The 27,924-nt window shown below is 41.5% G+C and overlaps 1 protein-coding gene across 3 annotated transcripts; it reads left to right on the top strand.

Annotated features, from left to right (window-relative positions):
* The first annotated feature begins 8 nt into the window (after positions 1-8).
* LOC119374806 (NF-kappa-B inhibitor-interacting Ras-like protein 1) lies at positions 9-27,924 on the top strand. 3 transcript variants are annotated; one of them, XM_037645002.2, is made up of 8 exons: positions 9-236; positions 557-676; positions 5,498-5,593; positions 19,597-19,644; positions 23,827-23,922; positions 23,995-24,088; positions 25,987-26,073; positions 27,853-27,924. In XM_037645002.2, exons 2-8 carry the CDS (start codon positions 557-559, stop codon positions 27,915-27,917), a joined length of 606 nt encoding a protein of 201 aa, XP_037500930.1. In that variant the 5' UTR covers positions 9-236; the 3' UTR covers positions 27,918-27,924. The 3 variants fall into 3 exon arrangements, with proteins under 3 accessions (XP_037500930.1, XP_037500921.2, XP_049276276.1); XM_037644993.2 differs by lacking the exon at positions 9-236 and adding an exon at positions 343-476; XM_049420319.1 differs by lacking the exons at positions 9-236; positions 19,597-19,644.

Here is a 27,924-nt window from a genome sequence, read left to right as displayed (position 1 = left end):
CTCGGCATCGTGTCGGTACCATCGGCATCGGTATCATTTTGACTGGCGTTGGTGTCTGGTTTCGGGGTTTCTGTTTGCTGCTTTTGCAATGGTGCTGAGCAAGTTGAGGTTGTTTTACATGAATAAAACAGCGATTAGCCGATGAAACATGACTGACAAAGGAGAAGAGTCTCTGTAAAACCTCGTCGGAAGATAATCTTTTGAAAAGGTTGCTGAGCGGGATCTGTGCTGTAAAGGTAAGCGTTAACTTCGTGTGCACTGGGATGCAGTCTGATCATGTCAAAGTAGCTTGCTAGCTCGGCATCCGTAACTTAATGCGGCGTGTCTTTGTTTTCCTTTCAGTGAATTCTAAACCGAATACTCGCAAGCCACCGTCCTTTATTCTTTCTCGATAGAGTGTTCTCCTATTTGCGAATATTTCTGTGATGCTTTCTGCTAGGCGAAGGCGACGTGGGCATGGACGAAAACAAAATATTGTAATTATGATTGTGCAGTATTTTGCCTCTAGCACGTATAAACTTCTAAATTTTACTGAGGTGCAAACCGCGATGTGCAGATGCTCAAGTCGTCTGTGTCATCGGGAAAGACGAGCAAGATCATGGTTTGTGGACACAAAGGCTGCGGCAAGACTTCGGTGCTGGAGCAACTGATTTATAACCACCATCCCCTAAAAGCGGTGAGCCAGGCTTCACCTCCTATTTGCACATAATTCGTTGATGGCACTTCACTGCAGGTGAGCTCTGCTTATTGTCGTTACTTTGCGGACGCTAAGTGCCACGAAACTGCGACGACTGTCATTTAGTTTCTAAAGAAAGGTGGATTCAGTGGGGCAACTTTTTCGTGTGCACAGAATAGGGAATTGGTGTCTACAAATCGCTGCATGCGGTCTGTGTAGTGTCTTTGTTATTTTATGCCTTGCTTTCACATTCCTAACTGGCAGATCATTAAAACATTGTCTTCATTTATGTCACAGGCCAAGTGCTATGTTATTTGGTTTTTGCATGAAAATTAATAGTGCAGTTGAACGTGTCACTTGCGCGGTATTCTTAAAATTCAACATTTCCTGCTAAAATTTACAAGCAATACACACATGTGCAATGAATGGACATCAAAAAAAAATCTGCACACGATTTTGCTTAACTTTCATAAAAATTATCTGACTGATCTAGTACTTGTGTTGATTTACATAAAAAACACATTGAAAACAACACTTTAGCACATTACTTAAAAACAGAAGCTAGTTACAAATGTGCAGATACTGATTTTGAAAGGCCACATTTCACTCTATTAACCAAGCTGAATGGGTCAATTATCATAATTCGTAAAATAAAGGGGCATGCAAGTATTCAAAACTTTTAATAATGAAATAAATAGTCATTAATTAAAAATCTGGCTCTTTTGTTTAATAGTACTCAAATACTTCATGCCATTGTTTGCACACATTAAAGCATCAAATTAAAGCAAAAATATGACTACTTTTATCCCATCCGCAGGTGGCATGTCATACTTGAGCACGGTAGATCACTTGGGAGCCAGACTTTTCTAGCAACACCATGATCAGTTGCGATGAAGTCTTCTGTCAGATGGCTCATTCACAGCTTTCGCTCGGTCATGCAACTGCAGTTACAAAGCTAATAAACCAATCGGATATGCAGGAACAGAATGTTTGCTTATTTTACAAGGTGATGGTGGAGCGAGCAGACGTGAATATCGTGCATCACGTTCGCGAGGCATGTAGGTACGGCGATCAGCAGGCTGCACTGGTCTCTGTGAACATCGATTCCTTTGAATCATTTCTTGGTTGCCAGTCGCAAATGGTTGCAGGATCGGTGATGGTCACCGGTGCGAATGAGCCTTATATCCGAATATATTTCATTGCAACATCTTCCACAGTAGTGGCACATCAGCAGTGACCTATGGGCTAAAGAAAGGGCAATTTTTTTTCTTTGCCATTTCATTACCTGTAGACAGTGTGTGTTTCTAGTTTGGTCACGAACATATACATAGGTGTTAATTTACCCCGAAGGTTACCTTTATAAGCCTTGTATGATAATGCATAATGGTGCATTCTCTGAAGAACCCCAAGTTTTTTTTAACAAATTGCCTGTTTATTCCTAATTCACCCTTTATGCTTGAATAAAACAGCATTTATAATGTGCAGTGTAATGACACAAACTGTGTGATCTGAATTCTGAAAATTGTTTGATATAGAACGCTATAGAAAAGTATTCTTTTGCGAGCTTATATAGCCAATTTCTTGAAACAGGTAGAATTGACAACAGTAAAGCTGTTGAAAGGTTAGTGTTATCCAAAAATAGTGTGTTGCTTGCCAACCTTTGCTGTTCTTAGTTTGGTGGCGTTATGTCTGCGGCATCCAAAGTAAATTGTCATTAAAAAAATTTCTCTGTAATGTCGCCTTGCGCTGCAAAATATAAGCTAAAAGCTAAAAACTAACTCGCTCAAGATATTGCTCTGTAAAGGCAATTGCTAATTGGTGGAGTTTTACATTCCAGTACCATAGTTCAGCTGATAATAACATCTGGGGTTTTACGTGCCAAAACCACGATATGATTATGAGGCACGCCATAGAGGATGGCTTCGGAAATTTGGACCATCTGGTGTTCTTTAATGTGCACTGACATCACACCGTACACGGGCCTCTAGCATATCACCTCTATCGACGTGTAACCACCGCTGCCAGGGTCAAACCCGCGACCTCATAGTTCAGCTGAGAGGGACACACTGTACAGGGGGATCCAGACTGTAGGCAGGTCTAACTACTCAGCAGCATGGAAAGAGGCAGAAGAAATTTGGGATAGACCTGAAAAACACAGTGATTGTCTTGCCATTCCTTATGCCTTCTTATTTATATATACAGAACCATCAATTATAGAGAGAGTGAGTTGCCCCCCCCCCCCCCAGTTTACGTGCCTTAGCACAGCACTAGTTAGCGGCTGCAGGCTACATTTCATTCTAGACATGTAGTTCAATCCTGGAATGAACCTTGCTCAAACAAACCTCGAAATTTTGTTCACAAGAATTCCCTAATCGTACCTCAAGGTAGTCTCTCCTTTCTACTCTCGTGCATCACTCTCCTTCCCCCTCACCCCATGATTCTGCATCATGCTACCTTATGGGTTGCAGAAATGAGTGTTTTTCCTGACCTCAAACCACTATCATTATAAAAGTTAACTTAACCATTTGTGCGACAGTGGGACACATACGTCCCACTTTTCCGTCTGCAGAAAAACTTGTCTCCCACATCACCCATTGCAATCAGCGCAATGCTAAGTCACTCATATCTTACCCAAGTTTTCGTAATCTTGAGGAAAATTCTTATACCACGCTTTCAAAGGGCGAAATCAGTGTTACAATGATATTAATTTCGATCAATTTTTTTTAGATAGCTTCTGAATTTTTCTCTTCTTCAGATAGAAAGAACCTACCAATAAAAATGCCGGATAATTTCCTCTTTTTATGGTTTTTCAGAGAGGCCATTTTAGCTTCCAGTCAACATGTGTTTTTGTAAATTTGCGAAATATCTTGGCCGATAAATGCATCAAAACGCAATCCTTTGCGAAATTGCCACGCTCATACCTCAGCGCACTTGTGGATATTATTGCATGTAAACAGTAGGAACAACATCATTTTATTGCGTGTAAATATTTTTCTTGATCTCATATACCTCCTGAAAAGTAGGCACATATTCAGGGACAACAGCCGTACTCGACAATTTTGACAGCCAAATCCACGACAAGCAAATGGAGAAAGAAATGGTTGGTGCATTAAGCTTTACAGGAACAGACCACAGCGCTATGAAGGCTCACAAGAGGCGCAGGTGCAGGTGGTGTTCTACTGCTGAAAATGAGGTCCGCACAACTTTCCTTAGCACAACTTCAGAAGTGCTTCGGTCGTTTCGTCCCAAATACCCGTTGATGCAATCGCAAGATCGTGCCTTTATGAGTCAGTGGGACAATGTTTTCCCACTTTTAAAACACTCTCATGTGTCAGTGGGACATATATGTCCCACTTTTTTTCAGTAAACTAGTACTGACTTGATTTTGATAAAATTTGTTTTATACTATTTCTTTGTAGTTTATATCAATATACCACAGCCGGTTTTTATATCACCATGTCAAAAATATAGGCAAACCTACAAAGGGTTAAGCAATGCTATTAACTCCCCAAGTCTAAGCCAAAGTCATCATAGCAGCTTGTACCATTGTTCTCAAATGTGAGTTTATACTTTCATGGCTATATAAATCTGTCATTTCACAATAATCACAGGAGAGTGAGCAAATGTTTGAAGTGGAAATTATGTGCGTGGGGTGGGGGGGATATGTGTGTTGCTAGGCACGTATGGAGGGGCAGTAAAAAAATTGTGCAACTCACGTATAAGGAAAAATATCTGGGGTGGGAAAAAAAGGGTTTTTTTTTTCGACACGATCCCCTGGCATAAGCTTACTGTAAAGGTATATAGAGACTACTTGTGTTAAAATGTGTCCACATAGGAAGGCTTGACAGGATGAACAAGTGATGAAACAAGGAACTTGACTGGAGCCAACATTTTGTCTTCATAAAACCAGCAACTGCTTTTCTTGACAGCATCTTTATATATGCATACCTCACTCTCCCTCATCAGTAGTGGAAGAGGAGAATATGCTGTTCCACAAAGTAGGGTAACTGTAGTCAAAGCCCTTAAAGGGGTACTGACACGAATATTTTCAGTTGTTGTTTTTTTGCGTCAAATGAAAGGTCAAGCCCTCAAGAGCCTAAAAACTGTAGTGCTAAGCGCGAGTGCGCTCTGAAAAGGCAATTACAGTATGTTTTTAGAAGCTAGTTTCGGTTCCTAGTGTACCCTGACGTCACAACACGGTGTGGGCTCCTCATCACGTGCTCGCACAATATATAGTGACGTTTCCACGGCCACTCCACACCGTGGCTCCGTTGGTGACGCACAAGCGGCCATTTTGGAAGTTTTGGTACCTAACGTCATCACAACTAGCCAGACTGTTGCGTGATGTCACCAGAATTTGTACTGTAGCCTGACGTCAAACTAGTGTCGATGTCAGTAGGTGCGCCATGGAAAAATTGACTTTAATATCAAATTAAAATATCTTATCAGCATTTGCTGAGCTTCACACTTGCTCAGAGCCGTCTCTGCATACAAGAGATTTGTATGGCAGAGTAAACTCATTTTCGAAAAAAGGTGTCAGTACCCCGTCAACAAAGAAAAAAGAGGGTGTGGGTAAAAGTGCATTTGTATGTAAGAGACAGAGAGAGGTTCCATTGAAGAGAACAGCTATTGTGTGCAGTATTAAAGGAGATTTACTGTTGTTTGCTCTACTTTTTTTAGAGGGGATGGAAGGACTTGACATGAATGGTTTGGCCAGTCACAATTTGCCATAGATGGCTACCATTTGGGGATCAGCACAAAGTATTATTATCCACTTCAGTTTTACAATGCAACACTTCACTCTGTCATTATTGTTCACAGGACATTCAGCCAACAATTGAAGACATCTACTGTGCCTTAGTCGATAACGACCGTGGAGGGAAGGAGAAGGTGCAGTTTTTCGACTCCCGTGGTGTGGTAAGCAGCTTTCTTACAATGCGGGCTTTGACTTTAGACTACTTTTGTTCGATTAGTGAAACTTTCTAATTCATAATGAATATTCATGAAAAATTACTTTCAAATAATTTAATTGACTTTTGAATTGCTTTTAATGTCTAAGCCAAGTACATAATGGTTAGGGGGAGCATTGGATGTTGGGTTGACTGAGCAGCTCATAAATAAGAAACAGGTGAGTTCGTATGATGCTTCATTACAATCGCACGGAAACACGTGCCACCAGATGTATGTAGTGTGCTTTATTTGTTAAGAAGAATAGTGAGACACTGCAGCACCACACATACCATCTTATGTAATGCAAACATGGTTGGTTGACTGAATCATTAGCGGCCCATATGGAAGATAACTTTATTGATTAACTGCAAATTATTAAACATAAGATAGGTACTCTGTGTGTTTGCTGAGTCCAGACTGTTGCCCCTGCATAACAACAGTGGCTCTCCTGCAGCAGGAACATTTGGTACAGCCGTTTACTGCCGTATTTCTCCGAGTAGACTCATATAAGTGTTACATATCTCTTGTACCCAAACACAAACAAATATTTGGCAACTTGAAAGTGCAGTTTTGAATTGAATATAAATTAAGTGAGATAGCAAGGACCGTTCAAATCATATTCAGTATTTTGAATATTAGCTCACCTTCACTTTAGACATCTTTTCTTCTTTGTTGTGCAACTGACAGCTGTCTTTCAGATTTCTTGTTCACTTTATGCATTTTCGGCATTTCAGATAATATCGCTGACATATTAAGCTGTTGCAGAAACCTGTTGCTGGCTGCAAAAATAAAGGCCTCAGTGGCGAGCTTGAGCCTATTAATTGCTATCAGTGTGCAATGGTGGTGGCACTACTTTGTGCACTGCACTGCCATTTCAGTTGCATGAATGCTATAATCCTGGTATAACGTGCAACTTTGCTGGCCATTATTACTGCATAAAGAAGTCAATGGTCCTAAGCAAGTGGTGTGCTGATATGTCTTGTTTTTTATTATTATGTCATCCTGATACTTGTTGGGGTTAGGTTAGTGTGTTCTAAAATATGGCCCTTCTTAAATTCTCAGTAGTGTTTTTCTTCCTCGATTATTGCATTACATCCCATGAAACACAAAACCTCTATAAAACGTCTTTAAAACGTTTAAAACCTCTATAAACCTCTATTAAACGTTTTATAGAGGTTTCATGTTTCGTGGGATCAAGCTATCATTTTTTTGCAGTTGCATTTTGGCTTCTGTATTCCTTCTCCACCGCATTAGCCTCTTGGTTAAGACATATTTTTGGGCGGGTTGGTTCATGATAGCAGTGAAAACAGTGCCAGAAAACACAAGGTACTAGACAAATAGAAACGACGCCATTGTATGTGTCACTCCTCCTCATCTGGTTCCTGGTGTTTTCTGGTGCTGTTTTCACTGCTAGCCTTTTTTGGTTACCAGGGATAGCTAGCTGCCAAGAGCTGGAGCAGAAGTATCTGCAGGTGTTCTTAAAGTGGTATACGGCAGAATTTTCTAATATCATGCAAATTAAGAAAAGCAAGGGCCCTATGTTCTGCACTGCTTGATGCTGTAAGTTTCTCAAATGTTGGGTAGAGCAACATTGTTCCCTATACAATTTTGGGAATATGTGATAAGTCATGTTTAATGCTAGGAGCAGCACTGATGAGAGGGGCAGATTTTATCCTAAAAAAAACATAGATGTTGTCCATGTAGATCTTCTCCTTAAGTGGGTATCTTTTTTTTCTTTTTTTTTCTTTTTTTTACATTATGTTTTTCATTGGTCATGCTTCGTTCTGCCCAACCCTTGTTCGTGAAATTTTCCAAATTTACCAGCTGTGTTCCTGTAGTGTATAAGATAAGTATTTTCAATAGCAGTTACACAATAACACAAAGCTCTTAAATATTTAAGACTGCTTACTGTATAGTATTTTACTGAAGGAGACTAACTTTTCCTTTTTTTTTATGCTTGAGAAACCACATATGCTAGATGAAACACAATGTGCTCGCTTAGTGACATTTAAGGACAAGTAGATGAGGTAGGCACATTATCGAAAACAATGTTTATATCTTTTGGAGCAGCTTCTCTTAGCTCCCTCCCCAACATTTCTTTAGGTGGTTTATCAGTAATTTGTCACTGAATGTTACTTAGCCGCAGTGCCTTGTTGTTAAAGGAGTGGTGACACAAAAATTCGGACACAATTTGACTGTTGAATCACACTAATGGGTGCATATAGGTGCCATCTGTACAATATCAGCCACAAATACAGCCTAAAAGGTATTTTAATTGTTCGTGAAAGTGTGGGATCGGAAATAGAAGCAAAAGACGATGAGGTCACCAAGTGGATACCACGTACGTCACGAGTTCTGGCCGGGTTACCGGAGGCGTGTACGAGACCGACAAAGCTGGTAGCGACACCTGGTGATGCATAGCCTAACCAGAGACCTACAATATAACATCGCAGCGACTTACCCGCTTACTGATTCTATGTAAAGCATTTGCAGGGAGATAATTAGCAACTCACAGTATTCTCATTGCTTTTTTTCCCTACAAGAACTACAACGCGACGGAAAAAAATCGAAAAAGAATTATTGTAGTTGGACAAAACGCCACAAGATGTCGCTACGGGCTCCGCAGTTGTACGCGGTTGCTGCTGCTTCTGCAGCCGTCAACAGCTCCGGTAACCAGGTGCCCGCAAACAATAGGAAGTCTACAGACGAACTAAAGCTATCTGCTGCCGGGATCATATTGCGTAGTGGACAGATAACTGCTTCGACCCTCCGACATGCGTACGTGGGATTGGTATGCCTTGAGAACGCGGCGTTGCCTGATAGAAATACGAGTCACTAAAGCATACATCACGTCATTTGCATGTTACGCATAAACACTGTTACAGAGTGTTGTGATTTAAATGCTTCCTTCGTCACTTCTCATCCTGCTACTTTACGAATGATCGGAGCGAAAATGTTTCAGCACGTCTAATGCTGCGGCTACTCCAAGCCTGGCGGAAAATGTCGCCTCAGTTGGACAACGACTACAAGAACAAAATCGCAGCTACCGGCGAGATTCGCAAAGTGAATCGAGATTTTCTTACTGATTTTTACACTCCTGCCAGCTCTTTCGTCCATCGCCGCACTAGATAAGCAACGTAGTTTGACAATCGAGGAAACAAGCACTGGCAACGCACAACACCTGCTCAACCCAGCAAACGAAACAGCAGCACTGACAACATAGCAGAAGCTGGCCAGTGACGTCACTGGTTCTTGCGGTCTTGTTTACCAAGTAGACCATCTACGTCACGGGGCTACCGAGTGCTCTTCGAAATCGAAACTGCCTCCGGTCGTAACACACGAGCATATAATTAAACATTCGTCTCGCGCTGGGGCAAATGAGTTTCGTTGCCGCTATTATCGAGTCAGTAGCCTTTGATTAAGAGCAAAAAACAGAGGTTCACAAATTTTCTGTCACCACTCCTTTAAAGCAACGTATTGGTGACAACGTGAAAAATGTTCATCTGTCAAACAAGGAGAAATACCAGTTGAAATGAAAAATCCTAGTGCGAAAAGAAAAATCCTAGTGCAAGCGTGACACAAAAACACAGGACTGGCACCAGTCCTGTATTCTCATGTCATTTTTTATCTTTTCGCGCTGCAGTTTTTCTTCCCAAGTCATATGCAAACTAACCCAACAAAATGTTTTTACTAAGAAATGCTAGACACTAACAGTAATAAAGATCAGGGGCTCAGTCTTGTATTTCAAGAGTGTTCTACCCCTCTAGCACACACATGCGCATGTATACATGTGCATGCATGTGTATATAGCATACTGTAGACTCTCAGTAAACGTACCTCTAACGGAACATATTTTCCTGGTCTCTTAAGGTTCCATTTGTAATAATAATAATAATAATAATAATAATAATAATAATAATAATAATAATAATAATAATAATAATAATAATAATAACAACAATTATTATTATTATTATTATTATTATTATTATTATTATTATTATTATTATTATTATTATTATTATTATTATTATTATTATTTGCGCAACAATGTGAACCCGCCGGTGACATGGAAGGCTAGACAGAGAGGAAAAACCATACGCGCGTGCGTCTGCTAGCCCGTCACCAGTGGGCAAAAGAAAAAAGGGGGGGCGGGGTTATCATGAGTCGCTGGATAAATGGCGACTGTATAGAGAGCAAAGATGTTTGGAGTCTTCGCTGGTGCAAGGGGGACGTGCACGCTGTTACGAGAGGCATCAGGGTCTCGTGGATAGCATGACACGAGGGCCAAAGGACTGGGCTGGGAGGATCCAGGCAGTAACAAGGCAGAAGGTAGCCAATACAGAAAAACGTTTAATATGTGACGAGTACAAAGCACAAACAAAGCATGTGGATGAAAGAAGCTCCTGACGCTAGATGCGCTGGCCTTTTATGAGCGCTGAGACGCTAAGAGGAGGAGGGCGCAGCTCTGCTGTTCGGATACATCCAGCGTCTACGAGGAACGCGTCCAGTGTCTCTGAGAGGGACACCAGCAAGGAAGAGAGCACTGCACAGGGGGTTGCGCGTTCTGCACAATAATGCAGCTCGGTTCAGAGGCACTTTCCCAGGTAGTCGTGCTCGGGGTCCAGCCTCGGGTACAGCTTCCCCACCAGGGTATCGTTGTCCCAATGGACAAGGGTCAGCAGCCACTTACCGGAGGGATACCTACTTTGCGGAAATCCGAAGTGCGCGTTGCTGGTAACGCTTAGAATCAATGTCGACCACGGTACAGTTGTCGCCCTGGAAAGTGCACCATGAAAAGGCAACACAGCAACACCCATTAACATACACCACTGTATGGCTTGCTTCCCTTTGGTGGGACGGTTGCAAGAACTCAAAACAGTTCTGGCCTCGCTCGTTTTCAGCAGCAGTGCCATCTTAATGGTAGCTTCACTAGAAGTTCCTCGGTGAAAGCAGCCCACAAGCACCAGACAATTCACCCTAAGACCCACCAGGCTCATTTTAAAACAATCAATAAAGTTGGCAGGCGACAGGAACAAAAACTCAATGCCCAACGCATTAGCCAGTACCTCAATTCTCAAAGTGAAAGGAATACCTTTTTTCTACAAACAATAACATTTCCTGAAAACCTTCAGACGAAGTTTGAAATACATTCAGGCACACTTGTTATTCGAAGCAGCGACTTAAGCCATCTGCATTACCATTCATTTTTATTTTCATCGTATTTTGAAATTGAATTCCTGAAATGGGGGGACACGAGGCTCAAACGAAGAGCGTGTTTGCCTGACACATTTTTTCTTTTTGCTTTCTTTTTTTTTTTTTCGCCGGAGACGACTCCTCACCTTTCTCGATATGGGCAGAACAAAATGCCATTGCTCTTCTGGAGAGCCACATTTTTCCATGGCAGCTTGCCCTTGCACCTTTGGAGATGCAGAATCTGTTCTGGGAACGGTTCTAGCGTCTAGATCAGCAACGCTTTCTGGCGTCGGGCCATCCGTGTTCGGCTGTGGCACCTCGCATACATCTATCAAGGCAGGCGGATCATAGTTCAGCTGCCTAGCAAGTTCTCGTGCTTTTGAGCGGGTAAGCGGGCAAACCTCCCCCTGTTCAAAACTAGATCCCATTTTCCTCAGAAACATTTCTGATTTATTCGAAAATAATTAGGAATACTCTGGTGGGAGTCTGGCCGAAACTGCAGCCTCAGTAGTGGGCACTCAAAGGGCCCCTCGATATGGACACGCGCAAGAGGCAGGCAAACGCTGTCCTCCTGCACAACCTGTCGTATCCATGCACACTCGCCAGTGAAGTCATTGGCACTGACGTAAGATGGAAGAACGACATCCATGGTGGCTACGGAATCTCTAAGAACCCTGCAGCGCTTTTCATTCACGGTACACTCTTTCATGAACGGCTTAAGAGGGCTCACCAGCTCCAAAGCAACTCAGATTTGAACTTTTTGTGTCCATAGATGGCAGCACTTACACACCACAAAAAGGAGGTAAGTTAAGAGTACACTCTAAGCGTGTAAATCTCACCAGGTCATGAAAGCGTGCGAAAAGGTCATTCCGCGCGCGAGAAGTAGTGCTGTTTGAAACTTGCCCGGGAATGCCTCAAAAAAGGGTGAACGCTCCTATGTCGTAAAAAAAATTTTTTTTTCGGGCAGGGCTTACGTTGTTTTCTCTCGGGGACACTTTGATCTGCTTCTGTGCCATCTAAACAACTTTGGTGAGTAGATGAAATGGCTACTTAGAGAACATTATGGTTGTAAGAAAATTCAAAATAAAAGATTTGTACGCTTCTACTGTTTTATTATATTTGTTATATTGTGCGCTTCTCCCACATTTATATATACATACAGCACGCTTTAGGCTAGCGTTTGGAAATTTAGGATGGCAAACGGAAAGAAGTTCGCTACATACAAGCGAGGATAATGTTTAAAAATTACATCGAAGGTGGTCGAACGCGAAGACGGGGTCAGTTCCCGAGGAATGTCCCAGCACTATCACCCCAAGTTGTTACGTTGTGAAAAGAGCACGTCTCGAGTCATACGCTTGTAAGTGACTGTTTTCTTTCTAAAAACCAAAGCTTGTTCTGATCTACGCTTGTACCGTTGGTGCCTGGAAGGACCAGTTCGCGGTAGCCAATCGCGCTTTTTTATCCATTTGCCTGCTCAAGGCAGCAAAAGCGTTCAAGTATCTGCGGCAGGTGCCGCCGCTGTTAGTTTTGCCACCACATCAGATCCCTGCGGGTGCCGAATAGGACGATTAGCTACGGGTAGGGAAAAATCTCTGAGCACCGAGGATCTCTCACCAACTGCTTAGAGAAAGAGCTGGTAGCCGAAACACTGTCGAGACGCCGTAGAAACACTGCATTGTGTTTGGGCGACACGCCTGAATTAGCCACGCATACCACAACACTGTCGCGTGGAACACACACGTGAGATGGCATCAATAATACATGTTGCTGCGCAAAGCAAACACGGACAAGGAAGTGAGCAAGGAAGGAAGTGAGGCTCGCGACTGGATTTTAATGAACATAAAACGCATATTTATACGACACAAACCACAAATTCATCTATGCGCATGAGAGGAAGCAGCTTTCATTATCGTACAATCTTATGGAAGTATCACTGACGCAAATGTCTCTTCTTTTCGTGATGAAGAAAGCCTCAGCCAGCTCACGTGCCAATTGGTTCGAACTACGCCTCATGATCCCGTTGTCGCCAGCAGAGGCTGACACGGTTCACCACAGGCAGCCAACGGCGTGCGCTGCAGTGGAGAGGCAAATTAGATCCTTGTCCATTCTTTATAGACTGCTGGTGTTCCCTTAGGCGTTCATTTATACACCGGCTCCTTGTTTTAGAATTCAATTCAAGAAAACAAATTAATTGAAACTCTGTGTGTACTAAAACCTAATGTTCGGTGGCACAAAAAAGATTCGTAGTAATGCGTGGAATGAATATATATATATATATATAAAGGAAAGATTACTTTGAAGGGCTCCTTTTTCTTTGTTATACACAATATTAATGAGAACTAACATACAGCAATGCCAAGGAAAGTATAAGGGGTGTTATTTGTAATTATTAGAATATAAATGTGAAGAAAGTAAAGTGGACGAAAAGATAACTTGCCGCCGGCAGGGACCGAACCTGCGACCTTCGAACAACGCGTCCGATGCTCTACCACTGAGCTACGGCGGCGCTCATCTCCCCGTCCACTTTATAGGGTATATATGTGGATTTAAACTTAGGGGTCTTAGTCGGTGGAACGCTTCGTCTGATAATCGGTGGAACGCTTCGTCTTTTATAGACCTTTTCACAGGAGAGAAAAAAACGCCACCATGCTGGGCTGCGCACGGCCGTACAAAGGCCGAGGTCACAGCCTCCACAGTGCATTTTTGGGGGGTCACACCTATTTAGCGCAGCCCAGAGAGGATTATGGTGGCGCCCAGGGAGCCGTGTGTGAAAAGGTCTATACATCAGTCATCGAACCTTCCAGCGTTATCGCTGGTGCTCGCGTAAGCTCTCCAATAAACTTGAATATTCGCGTCTGGTGCGTAATCCTAACAAAATGATCTCAAACAATCGCGAAGATCTCAAACAATCGCGCAGTCTGCGTCAAACGCTACTAACAGTTTGCGGGTGAAACCCGAATACATCAATACAAATCAATAAACCCACCTGGCAGTAATATCGCTAGTAATATTAACGATGGTACTACCAATTGGACTATCGATAGTTTGTTTACACCACCGATAGTTTCAAAGAAACTATCGATACCATCGATAGTAAATTTGCCAATAGTTCTGCATCACTAGTGGAGAGGCTTTGGCTAACCCGAGAGTTTACCGTATATACATACAGTGGTCTCTATATGTCATGGCGCAAGAATGTATGAGGTGAAACTCCCATCAGAGCGGTCATTGAACCTTGTTATTTTGAAGTTTTTCTTCAAGTTTCAAAATAGAAAATTGTAATGGGGGATAGATGAGGGCTGCAGAGTGAGCAGTCCAACTCTTAAATGCATACATTCAACTGTCAGTATGGGTAACATGAAATTCTTTAACTAGGACGTTCTCATATAGGGTGGAGATGCCTCATGGTTTTTTACAAAGGTTGCATGCCATTTTTGGAGAGCTTTAGCGTGATATTTCCCTGTTACTGTCACGCTATTTTCCGGGTGATCTATCAGCAAGATTCCCTTTGCATACCAGAAAATGGTAGCCATTACTTTTCTCTCAAAATGTTGGTTCATAAATTTTTTTTAATGGCCCCCCAAATGCCTTCTTTGTATAGACTTTTTTTTTCTTGATGGGTCTCACCGGTAAAGCCACATTTTCATCCCGAGTGAAAGATGGTTGAGAAAATATTTTTGGTCACATTCTTAGAGGGTCAAAAGTTCTCTTGAATACAAGCCGTGGGGCTGACATTGTACGGAGAGGTTTTGTGGTACTGATTAGGTCCAGACCTTTGGTGTACCCAAAGCACCATGAATGACTGTACAAGCACTGTCAGTGTCGTAAATCCAGAAAAATTACAAGGGGGGACACACCTCGTTGGGATATGGTGGCCATTTTCTTTTTACGAAAATGTTTTCTTTTTATTATATCAAAATTAAATCATACTTTCAAATGAAATTTTAAAATAATGTTTGTTTCTAAGCATAAGTATAGCATATTTCCAGCTCCCTCTCTTCCTCTCTACGTCTATCTTCGAAACTCCCCCATCCCTTTCCCCACTGTAGGGTAGCATACCAGTTTTCCTAGACTGGTCAACGTCCCTGCTTCTGCAAATGAGTTCTGCGGAGTCCCGCAAGGTGGCAGAAGGGTTGACAAAAACATGACTGATCCCCCTTTTATAGGAATCGGTATAACACGAAAGTGAAGCGTCTTCACAGGGGTAGTTGAGCGTTTATTATGCATTGTTTCGCCACAAGGGTGAAGGAGTGAGTGCTGTAGCAATAAATTGTAATGTCATACGAAGAATGGCAAGCAGCTCGAAACTTGCAGCGCACTCTAAAGCAGAAAGGGTGCATGAAAAGTACACAGGACGAGCGCAAACTAACAACTGTCACAATTGTTACTTCTTTGTGTGTCAGCAGTGCGCTCCTTTTGGAGACGCGGCTGCTGCAGCGAGTGAAGTGACCTTCGTGCTCTCTGTAATGTCACCGGACAGTTGCGGTGAAAGCACAAGATGTACAAACCGCCCCCATCATGAGATAAGTGCACGCGCACGGGAGGCACCCCTGTAGAGGCGCGCTTGCATTGCAACGCACAGGGCGACGACCTTTAAAGCGCGCCCTCCACGCTCTTCGCGCCATCCCGCTAGTGATAACAAGACCATGCTGAAGCCACCGAGCTCCGAGTACCGCCAATGGTAAATGGTGTATATAAATAGCTCGCCGTTAGTAAGCTAAAGAACGTACATTTTGTGGCCGAGTGGTTTCTAGCTGTGCGCTGCAGAGCTAGGGGTCGTAGGTTCGGCTCCCGGCCACGGAACTTTTTCTTCTAGTTGTTTTCTTTGCCATCTGTTAGTGTATACTTTACAACATCAGATCCGTGACGGAAATACGTCAGTGAAGCCATGGTGGATCCCGGCATAAAACACTTTCATGTTAAAAAAAAAAATATACAACCACCTGTTCGTAGCACGAAGCCACAAGGAAATCCATACAGATTTCTCAGAAAGAAAAGCTTTTTAGTTGCCGAAAAATTCGTCCTGGTCCAGGTTTCGAACCCGGGATGAGGACACTTGCAAGGGGTGTCCCCCCAGCTTGAACACAAGAGGGGTCAGGACCCCCCTGACCCCCCATGATTTACGCCACTGAGCACTGTTCTATGAAATATTAAATTTTAGGTCCATTTCAGACACCTCAGCCTGTTGAGTGCGCATGATAGGCCTCTCAGCTCAGCTTGAATGATTAAAATTAAAGCAGTTGACCATCCCGACCTTGGTTCAACTTGCGCATTCATATGGTCATCATTTCTAAACTTGAACCAGTAGGCAGTTTTAAAATAGGGTACGCAAAGCTTTGCGTTTGTTGCATACATACACTATTTCCGTTACTTAAAGGGACACAAAGGCAAATATTAAGTCAACGTTGATTGTTGAAATAGCGGTCCAGAAACCTCGTACTGCTACTTTTGTGCCAAAGAAGTGCTTATTTTTAAATAAAATCACGTTTTAGTGGGCTGCATCGCGTTAGCGTACTTCAAATCACCTGCCTGAAAGCGGTGTTTCTCACGTCACTGCTGCCATGACCAACGTTGCCCGCCTTTACTGCACGGCGGCGTGCGCCATTCGGGCATCCGGCAACATAACATTTTGTCGAACTTTCTGTCAGAGGGACTTTCATGAGCGCGCAAAACACGCGCGGCAGTACGCGATACCGAAACTACCACTGAGACGCGACCGCGTGAGCGAAGCAGGGTGCCGGGCAAAGCACAGTTTGGCGAAAATGGAACCTTTCCACCACACGCGCCGTTTCCCATAGCAACGCCAAAGAGGTTCTTTTTTCCATGAATCAAACAGAAACGAACAAGCAGCATTTTATTACGTCTCTTGATGCACGGAAGGTTCTTTTTTTATTGCAGCTAGTTTGATTACGAGTGATTAATTGTGGTCGAACTCTCTCATGTCATCGGGATCATTTCCAAAATGCGCCGCTCGTGGCGCTCATCGTGTGACACATTTAGCTTTTAGCTTAATTTCTCGGTAAGTAGGGCACTGCTGTTGATAATATTGCCGTTTTAGACGTCATACATTGAGCTTTTACTCTGACATAAATTGTTATTTGCCTTTAGTGTCCCTTTAACGTGGATAACGTGGACGCATGCGCAGTGGCGACAAACACCAACGCAAAGCTTTGCGTACCCTGTTCTAAAACTGCCTAATGACTTACTGTAGCATACCAAGCACATTTACTGCCATACACACTGATTATTCTACTGTATGTATCTCTGGTGGAACCTACTCCTTTGCACAACGACTTTATCATGCTCTGGTACTCACAATTAAAGTTGTGCCACAGCAGCCTTGTTGGGCTGGTAAGTGAGCTGAGTATGTGTTAAAGCCTACTTACAAAACTTTTTCATTGCCCTCATAGTTTTTACCGCATGTATACTGCACCTGCCTTTTTTGCAAGGTGTATCAAAACAAAAGAAATGACGCACAAGCTGAGTGATCTCTCATGATTACCCTTTAGGCTTCTCTATTAACAAGTTCTTAACTGCAAAACAGTTCATGATTGCTTCAGGTGCTGCACAGGTCTGCTGAATGTCAGACATGTCCCTGCCATTTCTTGAGTTTGGTGAATTGCCACTATGTATACCCTATCAGTCTAGCACAGTGACTGTACATAGACAAATGGTTTTGCAAGTGCCTTGCTTGTCAGTTGGAATTTTTATTGGTGGTCTGACTTTAGAGCATTCTTGGTGTCGTGCTGTAGAGTTTATAAACCCTGCCACAGTGCCTCTTGTGTGGTCTGGAGTGTCAACATGTGTCACCCTGCTGACCATCACTTGTGTGAGTGTTGCACAAGCCTGACTTCACAAGCTACACACTTGTGTCAGTGTGCAGAGGAGTGCCTTTTTCTTTCTGGGGTTTATGGTCACTCAGCTTACTTTAGGAAACTTGCATCCTCTAGGAATATATATTTTAGTGATTTATTAAGAAATGGTTGCTGATTTTGCTCTACCTGGTTTACATTTAAAAAATTGAAGGGTTGTTGCATGCATGATAAGAGCTGCACAGTTTAAAAAAAAGTTACCCTGGACGAGGCATAGATCTAGGGCTGCCATGTAGGTTAAACATTTTATCATAATGCTGATCCCACAGCTTGTAAAGCAGCCAGGGAGGTGGCCTAGTGGTTGCTGTGCTCGGCTGTTGACACGAAAGACAGGGTCGATCCCGGCCACGGCGGTATTTTTCTGGATTTCATTCTTTTTGTGCAGGTGGGAATGGCCATGACATGTGACATTTTGTTACATGCACCTCTGTTTTAAAGTGCTTGTATTATGATGCTTGTCACCTCATGTACCTTTACAGTGCCTAGAATGATAGTTCTATGTTTCCACTATGTCTGCAAAGAGCTTTGATAAAGTAGGGCTTAAAAATTTAATAAGCTGGACAAAGACATGAGATATGAGTTGGCATGTAAAAACTGCTCAATCTGCTTTCTGTTTTTACCCCAGGAGGTTACTGCAGGATACAGTCAAACGTAGTGAAATGCACTGATTTAAGTTAGTCTGTGCTGTAAATCGATTAATGAAGGTTGTTGGTATGATTAATCCAGCAGCATATTGCCAGGTTTGATATGTCAAAGTTATCATTAAAATGTGGGAAACAATGCAAATGGGATAGTAGTTTTCATGACATGCTCAAAGTCTCATTTACACATTGCTCAGTAATCCATTCAGTAATTAATTCATTACTAGTGTACTAATTTATTTATAACTTCATGTTTAATTGTATCTGGGGTTTGAATGTACATGCCATGGCCAGAAATAAAGGTGATAGGTGATTTAGTTTATCTAATTTTTCTTGATGTGGAATGGTGTTTTGGCTTTTTGGGGGTTATTTGGGGTTATTTGTAGAGTTCTTTGAATATAAGCTCACTGGTAAATAATCTCTCTAATGTTATTTGCTATTTGCTAGGAAGGAATATTCTAAATGCTGGATTATGAAGGGTTCAGTGTGAAAATTAAGACGGAAGTTTATGGCAAACTGCAATTAGCAGATGGCGTTGTTTAGCAATGCTGGAGATCACTTGCAACAGATGATTTAGGACTTCAGCCATCAAAGGCTAGGAATAATCATGAGAATTAGTGTGCATTAGTGTAGGATGCGACTGCTGTTACTAAGGCAAGCCTGGGAAACTAATGATAGTTTGTGGTTACTAGTCAGCCTCTTGGATTTTGGCAAGGGTAGATTTTTGTACAAGTCAAAAAGACACAGGGAGTGTGGGTCATAAGAAGGAAATCAGATTGGTCAACGTGGGTCAGAGCTCATATGGCAGCACTCTCAGGTCATGAGTGGTAGATCACTGATATATTTGAAATGAAGAGTGTACAATGAGTATATTATACCAGTACAAATTCTGTGGTACTAATCCATAGGGTTGAAACTTGAAGCTTGATAAAGTATGTTGAGCTGAGATAACTGGTTTATTAGTGTAACGGAATGGGTGCCAAGAGAAGGAAAGAACAGTGGAGCATGGCAGATCAGGTGGTGTAATGATGTTACAAGATTCGCAGACATATATAGTGGAGTAAGTCAGGTTTAATTGGAGATCACTGTGAGATGCCTTCATTCAGCACTGGACATGAGATAGGCTGGTAATGAAAACCCAAATGGCAAAGATTACAATAGCTATGCCATGCCATATTTTCTGCCATGAAAGTTTTTTTTTTTTTCTTATGCTCATGAGAAAGCTACTGCTAAAAGCAGTGTTGCTCTGTATTTTTCCCAGGACAGCTCTGAAGCGGAGGTCTCAAAGTCTCACCTGGCACACGCAGATGCAAGTATTCACATCATGTTCTCAAGTTTTATGTAAAGAACCTTCTGCCATGTCAATTTCCTATGTGTGTACCTTACTATAGTTGTAGGGCCTACATCAACACTGCATGCTTAGGATTTTGCAGCCTGAAAAGCTAAGTTACTTATCAGCAAATAGGTGTTTTCAAGTGCAGTATCACTGTTTGTATGGAAAAAAGGAATGCTTGACTCTTCTATGCGGAAATTTGGCTATTATTTTGGCAAACTAGGTGTGCGTTCACTGTGCTAGGTGAACTTGTGCTTGGAAATGCAACACATATTTTTAGACATGCTGCCATGGGATCACTTTTGCCATTGGACACTATGAATTAATCAGTTTATTTACTTTGCATTCCCTCAGAGCATAGAGGGGAGATGAATTTATTTATTTGAAGCGGAAATGACAGAAATTTAACCATGTACTTCATTATTAAAATGGTGAATGTGCTAAGCATAAAGTTTGCAAAGTTGTTCAGCTAGTGGCTTGAAGGCAAACTGGGTGTCATATGCAATGGTGGACAAATTGATGGCAAAGATGTGCTTATCCAGTGAACTGCACAGTGGTGGTGCCGTTTTTATTGTGCTTTGGTTTCTGGCTGGCATAAAGGCAGAGAGAGTGGCATCAAAAAGGCTTGTGTAAATATTCAAAAATTTCAAACAACAAATCTAACATGCATAGTTCAGTTCAATGCTTGAACCAAATAGTGTTTAATATACTGCATATTTGTCAGAGGTCTTTTCTTTTTCCCTCGAAGTGCCAGCAGAAACATGCAAACACCCACAAGGGAAAAACTAAAACAACAAGGCGTTCTTTTTTTTTAATTATTATTTCACGTTCCTTTCTTGGACTACCCATAGCTAGTGCACAGTCTGCAATATTAAACTACTCTGGGTACAGTAGTCAGATGTGGTACAGCTGTGCTAACTGTGTCAAAGTGCCACATTTGCAACTTGATGTGCTAAGTTGTGCCCAAACCAGATATATGCCCCTTATTGTGTTCAAGGTGCTCAAATGTGCTCAAAACTGCAGCATTACATATGTTAGAGTGCAGATATAGTGTGATGCACAATAATGAAATTCTGAGCTTGTTTGTATGTCATTACTAAAAAAAAGTTAGTGTAGTGCAAGTACATGGGGGACTAGCCTAATAGGTTGTGTGATGCCAGTTATCTAAGGAATGTTCTAACAGCAGTTGCAGAGTTGGTTCTTAGAAAACATTTCTCATAAAATTCTACATAGGACCACTCGGAAAAGAAAAATGTCCCCGTTATTTCTTGCATACACGTGGTTTCCCACAGTCTTGAGAGATGGCTGAACAGTCCAAAGGTATAGGTGTTTTCGCACATCTTTGAAGTGTGGTTGCTGTTCAAGAAGCAGTGTTATTATGAAAACATCACACAACAATAAGAAACACAAAGTGCAAATAATTGGTTGTATTTGTAATGCCATGCTTAGGATACTGCTGTCAGGTTGGCAGCAGTACAGGTTATTCATTGCATCTATGACCGTCCCGGAGAACATACAAATATTGTTGTTAAAAATGCACATGACGGCTAGCTTGCACATAATTGTAAAAATTGTGGTTGTAAGCCGCCCTTTAAAACATGTACCATTGTAAGTAATGACCGCGACAAGTTGACATGCAAAATTGTTGAAGCCAATATGATTTTAAGACTCAAGTGAGATTTTGTGAGCACCCTTTATATGTTCTGAACAATAATCCATCATTGTAGGTAGTGCGAAACTTTACTAAGGATAGATACATAAAGGACAAGCTGTAAATGCTTGTGGCTTGTTCTATTTTTATCTGTCCTTAGTAAAGTTTCACACTACCTACAATGATGTATCATTACCAACTAGCCTGATAAAGTTGTCTGTTGGGCAATAAAAAGATTGGATTTTTTTAAAGGTTATGCAACCTTGCATGTAACGTGTTGTCACTGAATTGTTTAAATTGTGCTTTTCAGGAATAAAATGCTGTAGAAAGTTAGCACTCTGTCTTGTGTGTCGCTTTTTTGTTTGCCCATGTACTTTTGCTAAACAAAGTTTTTCTCAGAGCGGCACCACTTTATGCATGCTTCGCATAGAATTATAATGAGGTGTTTTGAGCACAGGAACTCCATGCAGAGAGTGATAAGGTGCATTTTTTTTATGTGTGCTGCCAGGTACTTCCTGTAACCAATAATAAATTTGAAACACTTTTCGGGGGAAATGTTGGTGAATGAGCACAATGTCTAGATGTCAGATTGTAAATTAAATAAATGTGTTGTGCAGTGGTTGTGTAAATGCATTTATCATAGCAAATGTGGCTTTCCTTCAGCTATGTCATTACACCTTGTTTGCTTTCGAAAGTAAGCTCTCTCTGATTTTCTGTTCTTTCTTTTTTCACCTAGTTTCTTATGACTTGTAGGCAACCATCAGGTTACAAATTTTACCTTTTTAAATATAAAAAGCAAGAATACTGTGCTAGTGGTTGAGATGCATGCAAAGCAGCTATTATATGCTCAGACCTGCATCACACCAACGTACTATATGTAGATTGCAAAACACAGGAGAATCTTCTTGGCTTCTGTCATTTGCCCTATATTATATTTTACCAAACTTACTGAGAAATTTGTCTAATATGTCCCTTCCTTTGGCAATTTATTAAGACAGTGAAACAAATGCATCTAAAGAATGTTTCCATTCAGTATCTTTTGTAACTCCTGAGCATGGATGCAGGGCACTTTGCTGCTATTTATGCCATGACCACTTTCAAGCATCTGTGTAGGCTACTTTAATATTAAAGGGGCCCTGTGACTCAAATAAGCATGTCATTTTCATCGCTTCCTCTGATACTGTGGAATGCACCTATATCATTGCACAAGTGGCATTACCAAAAACAAATTTTGTTTCGACGGAGAAACCACCTTGATTTCGGACTATAGCGACACACAACGGTTATTTTTGTCATCGCAGTGACGTTTCATCATGTGGCAGTAACGACATTGGCCATGCGTTTTGATTGGCTTGGCTCGACAAGTCGCATGTAACACTCACATGGTCCCAGCAAGGCCGCGCTGTTGTGGGCTAAAAGATATAAAAGCCCTTTTTATACCTCATCAGATCTAAAAGGATTTCCGTTTTCAATTTACATATTTTCTAAACATTTGCAACACGACACTAGGTGCGATGTGCAACGGTCAGCATGAGGCAACACTTCCGGTAAATTCCTATGAGAGGCACACATTGATTGGAACCAGCCAAAAACGTCATTGGCTGAGTGAAATGCAAAAGGGGGTGTTTTTTTCTCAGCATCTGCTTGGGTTTTGAACTTTGAAGGATATTAACTTCAGTTTTCATGCACCAATTTTATAATCCTTTTTGGGTTCATCTCAGCATTGAATACTACACACACTGCAGTGTTACAAAAGGCAGTCTCAAAAACGTCGCAGGGCCCCTTTAAGAAATACTTCAAGGTAATGTCGACCGACCAGGTGGTCCTAAAATGTGAATTGCAAGATTTAATGTCACTGGCTGTCTTTTGATGACTTCATTTTCCTTTCATTAAGAAACATGGCTTTTTGCCATGATGGATACTCAGCTTATTTAAAACTTGATTGTCCAGCTGTATTTGATCTTCATTATTAAATTTTGGTAAAAGTGGTATTGCAGATCTTACCCTGTTGGGTTTGATGTGGTGTTCTGCTTCTGAGCATGATGTAATGGGATATTTTCCCAGCCATTGTGGTCACATTTTAATGACATTGGAATGCATACACACTTGTGCACCAATTTCTAGATGGCCAGATTAAATCTGACCATCTTGTTGTTTTTCGTGTTGTTAACCCTGTAAGCCAAATTTCTTGCCTACTTGCAAAATAAAACTCAAAACATCCGCAGCCAGCTGCCACTAACTGTTAAATTGTGCAGTCTGCTCAGATCTTAGTGTTTATTACACAAAATTGTTCAGACTCTAAATACAGCAATACAGCCATTTTCTCTGTGAAGTGGCAAGTAAAAATATGGGTCACCCTTGGAGTTGAAAGCCAACACTATAGTCTCAGAGTTCTGTGTTCTTGAACCAAATTAAATTCATAAAGTCACTTGAAGTCATTTTTCTTTCGTGTGTCTCCTTCAGGTATCTATATTGTTAAGGATGTTTGGCACATTGCTTTTTTACAGGGGGTAGTCTTAATATATGCAATCAACAGCAGAGAGTCCTTCTTGCTGTTGGAGCAGCTGAAGAAGGACATTGACAAGCACAAAGACAAGAAGGAGGTAGCTTCTTTATTTTTTCATCTTGTGAATCATGTGGTATCTTGTTCAGTCTGAAAAACTTTATTATTGCAGTTATCTTTCTTAGTGCTTGGAAACAAAGCAGATCTGAGTGCAGAAAGGCAGGTTGAGACACAGTCAGCCATAAACTGGGCCACCAAGGAAAGAGGTGAGATTTTTCTTTAAAAAAAAAAACTTTCATTTCCTTCTATTGGGAAGTGCACATTATTATTTTATATGCCTTTCTTCTTGTCTGCTCTCTATTTAGCTTTGTACCTTTGTAGGTAGTAGTTGTTTTTTTATGGCCCTTTATAACTTGATAACCATACAAAATTAAAAATTACCGAAACCCTTTCTGTTTTTCATACTCTAGTTGTAATATGAGGTACTCTACTGCTCTTAATATAAAATAATCTGCCTGGCCATGGTGAAATATGCAGCCCCGCCACGGTGGTCTAGTGGCTATGGCACTCGACTGCTGACCCAAAGGTCACAGGATCGAATCCCGGCCGCGGAGGCTGCATTTTCAATGGAAGCGAAAATTTTTGAGGCCTGTGTACTTAGATTTAGGTGCACGTTAAAGAACCCCAGGTGGTCGAAATTTCCGGAGCTCTCCACTATGGCGTCCCTCATAATCATATCGTGGTTTTGGGGCGTTAAACCCCAGATATTATTATTATGGTGAAATATGCATTTTGTCAGTACAACAAGAACTTGTTGCAGTTCAGTTTACTTGTTCGTTATGGCTCATCTTTTAGTTGAAAGCATTCCCAACCACTTCTTTAAAGCATGTTAAAGGGACGCTAAAGGCAAATGTTAAGTCAACATTGATTACTGAAATAGCATTCCAGGAACCTCGTAGTGCTTGTTTCATGCCAAGTAAATGCTTATTTTTAAAGAAAATCACATTTTAGTGGTCCGCACAGCGTTAGTGCACTTCAAATCGCTTGCCTGGGAAGGGCCTCCAGATGTAGTGTTTGCCTTGCCCAACGTTGCCCGCCTTTGCTGCCCGGCAGCCAATGCTGCGGTTTATCACATAATCCTCTGCACAAAAGTGCAGCGATCACACATGCAGATTTCTTGGTTGTTTAGCACAATGTCGCAGAGGTACGGCACTCGGCTACTTCGGCATAGGGGTTTACTTGCAGCACCCATTGGAAAGTCACGTCGGTTTCTTTGCTGCAGCTGCTGTTGCTCAAGTGGCGCACACCATTCAGGCACCTGGCAACATAACAGGGACGCGACATTTTGTCGAACTTTCCGTTAAAGCAACTTTCATCATCTGTGCCCCCAAAAAGAGACTGAACCTGTCTTTCTGTTGTAGTCTTTTAACGTGATAGCGTTAAAGAGCTCGTTTCGCAGAAATTCCGGTGTTGGTGTTGGTGTCATTGGTTGTGAGCGAAAAATCATCATCTTGTCCGTGACAGAAAAATTGAGAAAGCTCAAACTAAAATAAATAATAAAAATGTTGGGTTCGAATGAGAATCGACCCAAGCCATCTGCGTGGTAAGCAGGTGTTCTACCACACAGCCACGCCTCTGCGTGGAACTACACTGAATGTAACTTTCATGCTCATCAAACATACACGTCCTGTATACAGGTGTCACAGTACGAGATGTAATATCGCAGTAATATTGTGTGGTGCAAGTGTAAATTGGTATTGGGCGTCACACCATGTGAATATCATAACTACTTGGTGTTTTAAAGCCAGCCACCCATTACAAAAGGCACACACCTTAGTGCGCGCATTCTGTTACACACACATAGTGGTCTAAGTACACACTAGGGGCAAGATATCGCTATCGCGTTCAACTCTTAAAGGCGAAGCTTAAGCGTCCCCCAATTTTTTTTTTCTTGTAATGTGCAGAGTAACACTTTAGCTGTGTGCAAGTATATTTGCAGGTGACACATTTTAAACATACATTGTCTATCGAAAAAGTACCTGCCTAAAAGCCCTAGCAGTCAGTAATAATCATGGAGTGGCTTGTACTCCTTGACTAGAATAACAGATAAAAACTTCACATTCTTTGAGCGAACATGCTTACATCAGTGCTTTATTTATTTCAGTGCGGTTTGCTGAAGTGTCGGCATTTGATCGGAAATCTCTTATTGAGCCATTTATATACCTGGTCTCAAAGGTCAACCCACCTCCAAGTAAGCTGAAGATAATTTTTATTGGTTCTTTTAGTCTCAACCAATTTAGTTCTGTGAAAAATCTACAAAATGAAGGATTTCTTATGAGGTGAAAAATGGTTTTTAATTTGTAGCATATTATTTCATCTTTTCTTGTATGATACCATAATAGCCTCTCAAGAGGGGTCTTCTACATGAGTAGAAAAGGACAACAGCAGCCTTGGAGAAGTGCATGTAGTTATTGAACAATAGTGCCCTAAGCATGCATGCATACCTGCCAACTCTCCCAAACTTCTTGTAGAGTTTACAAGTATGAGCTTGTTTTGTACTTATGTGAATGTTGCGTAAAGTTTTATGAAAAAAAAAAATTTTGCAAAGAGATTTGCTCATTGATTTGTGCATCTTTCGTTAGCAGTATATTTTGTAGGTGAAAAGATGCAAGAGAGTACCTCTGTCACTAAATTTGCTATGCCCACCTACAAGCCTTTTGCAACTTATCAAAGTAGGCAATTCACCCTCGTACAGAGGAATGATGCCTGGTTTTTCCAAGCATCTCTATTACACATTGAAAATGCTTCTGTCAGTCTATGAATGGTACAAGACAAAACTGGCAACTACCAACTAAAAGATATCAGTTGTTCTGTGGTGGCAGATACTCCCTTGTCCACTTTATTTTGTATTTTCATCCACTTGGATTTGACCTTTCTTTACAATTTCTATGCATCAATAAAAAATACAAATATATTCTGCTATGCTTTCATTCGCTTGATTATCTGTTTGTTTCATCGTCTCTTCTCATTCATTTGATAGTGAAAGTCTCGACTCCAGAAGGCTGGATGACTTGAGGCAGTATATGACTTTTCGTTGGTCAGCTGCCTGCTCCCAAACTTCACATACTACATGATGCTGTTGACAGAAAAAAAAAACGTTCCACATATGCTATCATGGCAGCCAGGAGTGCTGGCTAACACTTATACAGTTAAACCTTGTACACATACATAAATGCCCAAGAATGTAGACAGGGGAGCAGCCGCTGTCATAGCAGAATTGTTAGTGTATCGCACACATACTGAGGAGGTTGTGGGTTCGGCTCCCACCGGTGGCTAGTTGTTTTTTCGTCTCTTCTTTTTACTTTATCGTATAATTTCAACACCTCAATTATAACTACACAAAACTTCCTTTATGCTTTCTTTAACTTCATTATCTGTTGGCTTTATATGGCTGTGGGTATGTGCGTATCGTCACACTCATATAAAGCCAGCAAACAGTGAAAACCAAGAAGGAAGCATATGAGAAGTTACTTGTAACTAAATTGAAATAAGGAAGTGGTAAAGTAAAGGATATCAAGTAGGATGAAAAAACAGCTAGCCACAGGTAGGATATGAAAGTTAATGCCTTCAGGTGGCATACAGGGCTTATTAACCAGTTTCCTTTGCAATTTTCTTTCTGAAATAGCCATATGGATTTCCTTGTAGCTTTGTACTGCAAACATGTGCATATGAATTTTTCCTTTTACATGATGTCTGCAATCGACAGGATGTCCAACTATTTATTGTTGGACATCCAACACCACACTTCACCGGTGTGTGTGTGTGTGTGTGTGTGTGTGCGCGCGCGCATGCGTGCGTGCACTGCTGTCGAGGTGAAGTTGTAATTATAACATGAGCAGAAAAACGGCTACTGTGCTTGCATGACATGCTTATGAGACTACCTCTGAGCAGCTACATATTCTTTACACAAGACCTTGCAATGTTCACCTTGTTATCAAACATGCAAAAACAAAACAATTTTCTTTTTCAGGCAAATCTACATTTCCTCAGTTGGGCCGCAAAGGCAAAGCAGGCAGCATCACCATGGAACTTTGAGCAAGCA

The sequence above is a fragment of the Rhipicephalus sanguineus genome, chromosome 1, assembly GCF_013339695.2.
Source record: "Rhipicephalus sanguineus isolate Rsan-2018 chromosome 1, BIME_Rsan_1.4, whole genome shotgun sequence".
In the NCBI taxonomy this organism is placed as follows: domain Eukaryota; kingdom Metazoa; phylum Arthropoda; class Arachnida; order Ixodida; family Ixodidae; genus Rhipicephalus; species Rhipicephalus sanguineus.
This window is presented reverse-complemented; position numbering and strand designations above follow the sequence as displayed.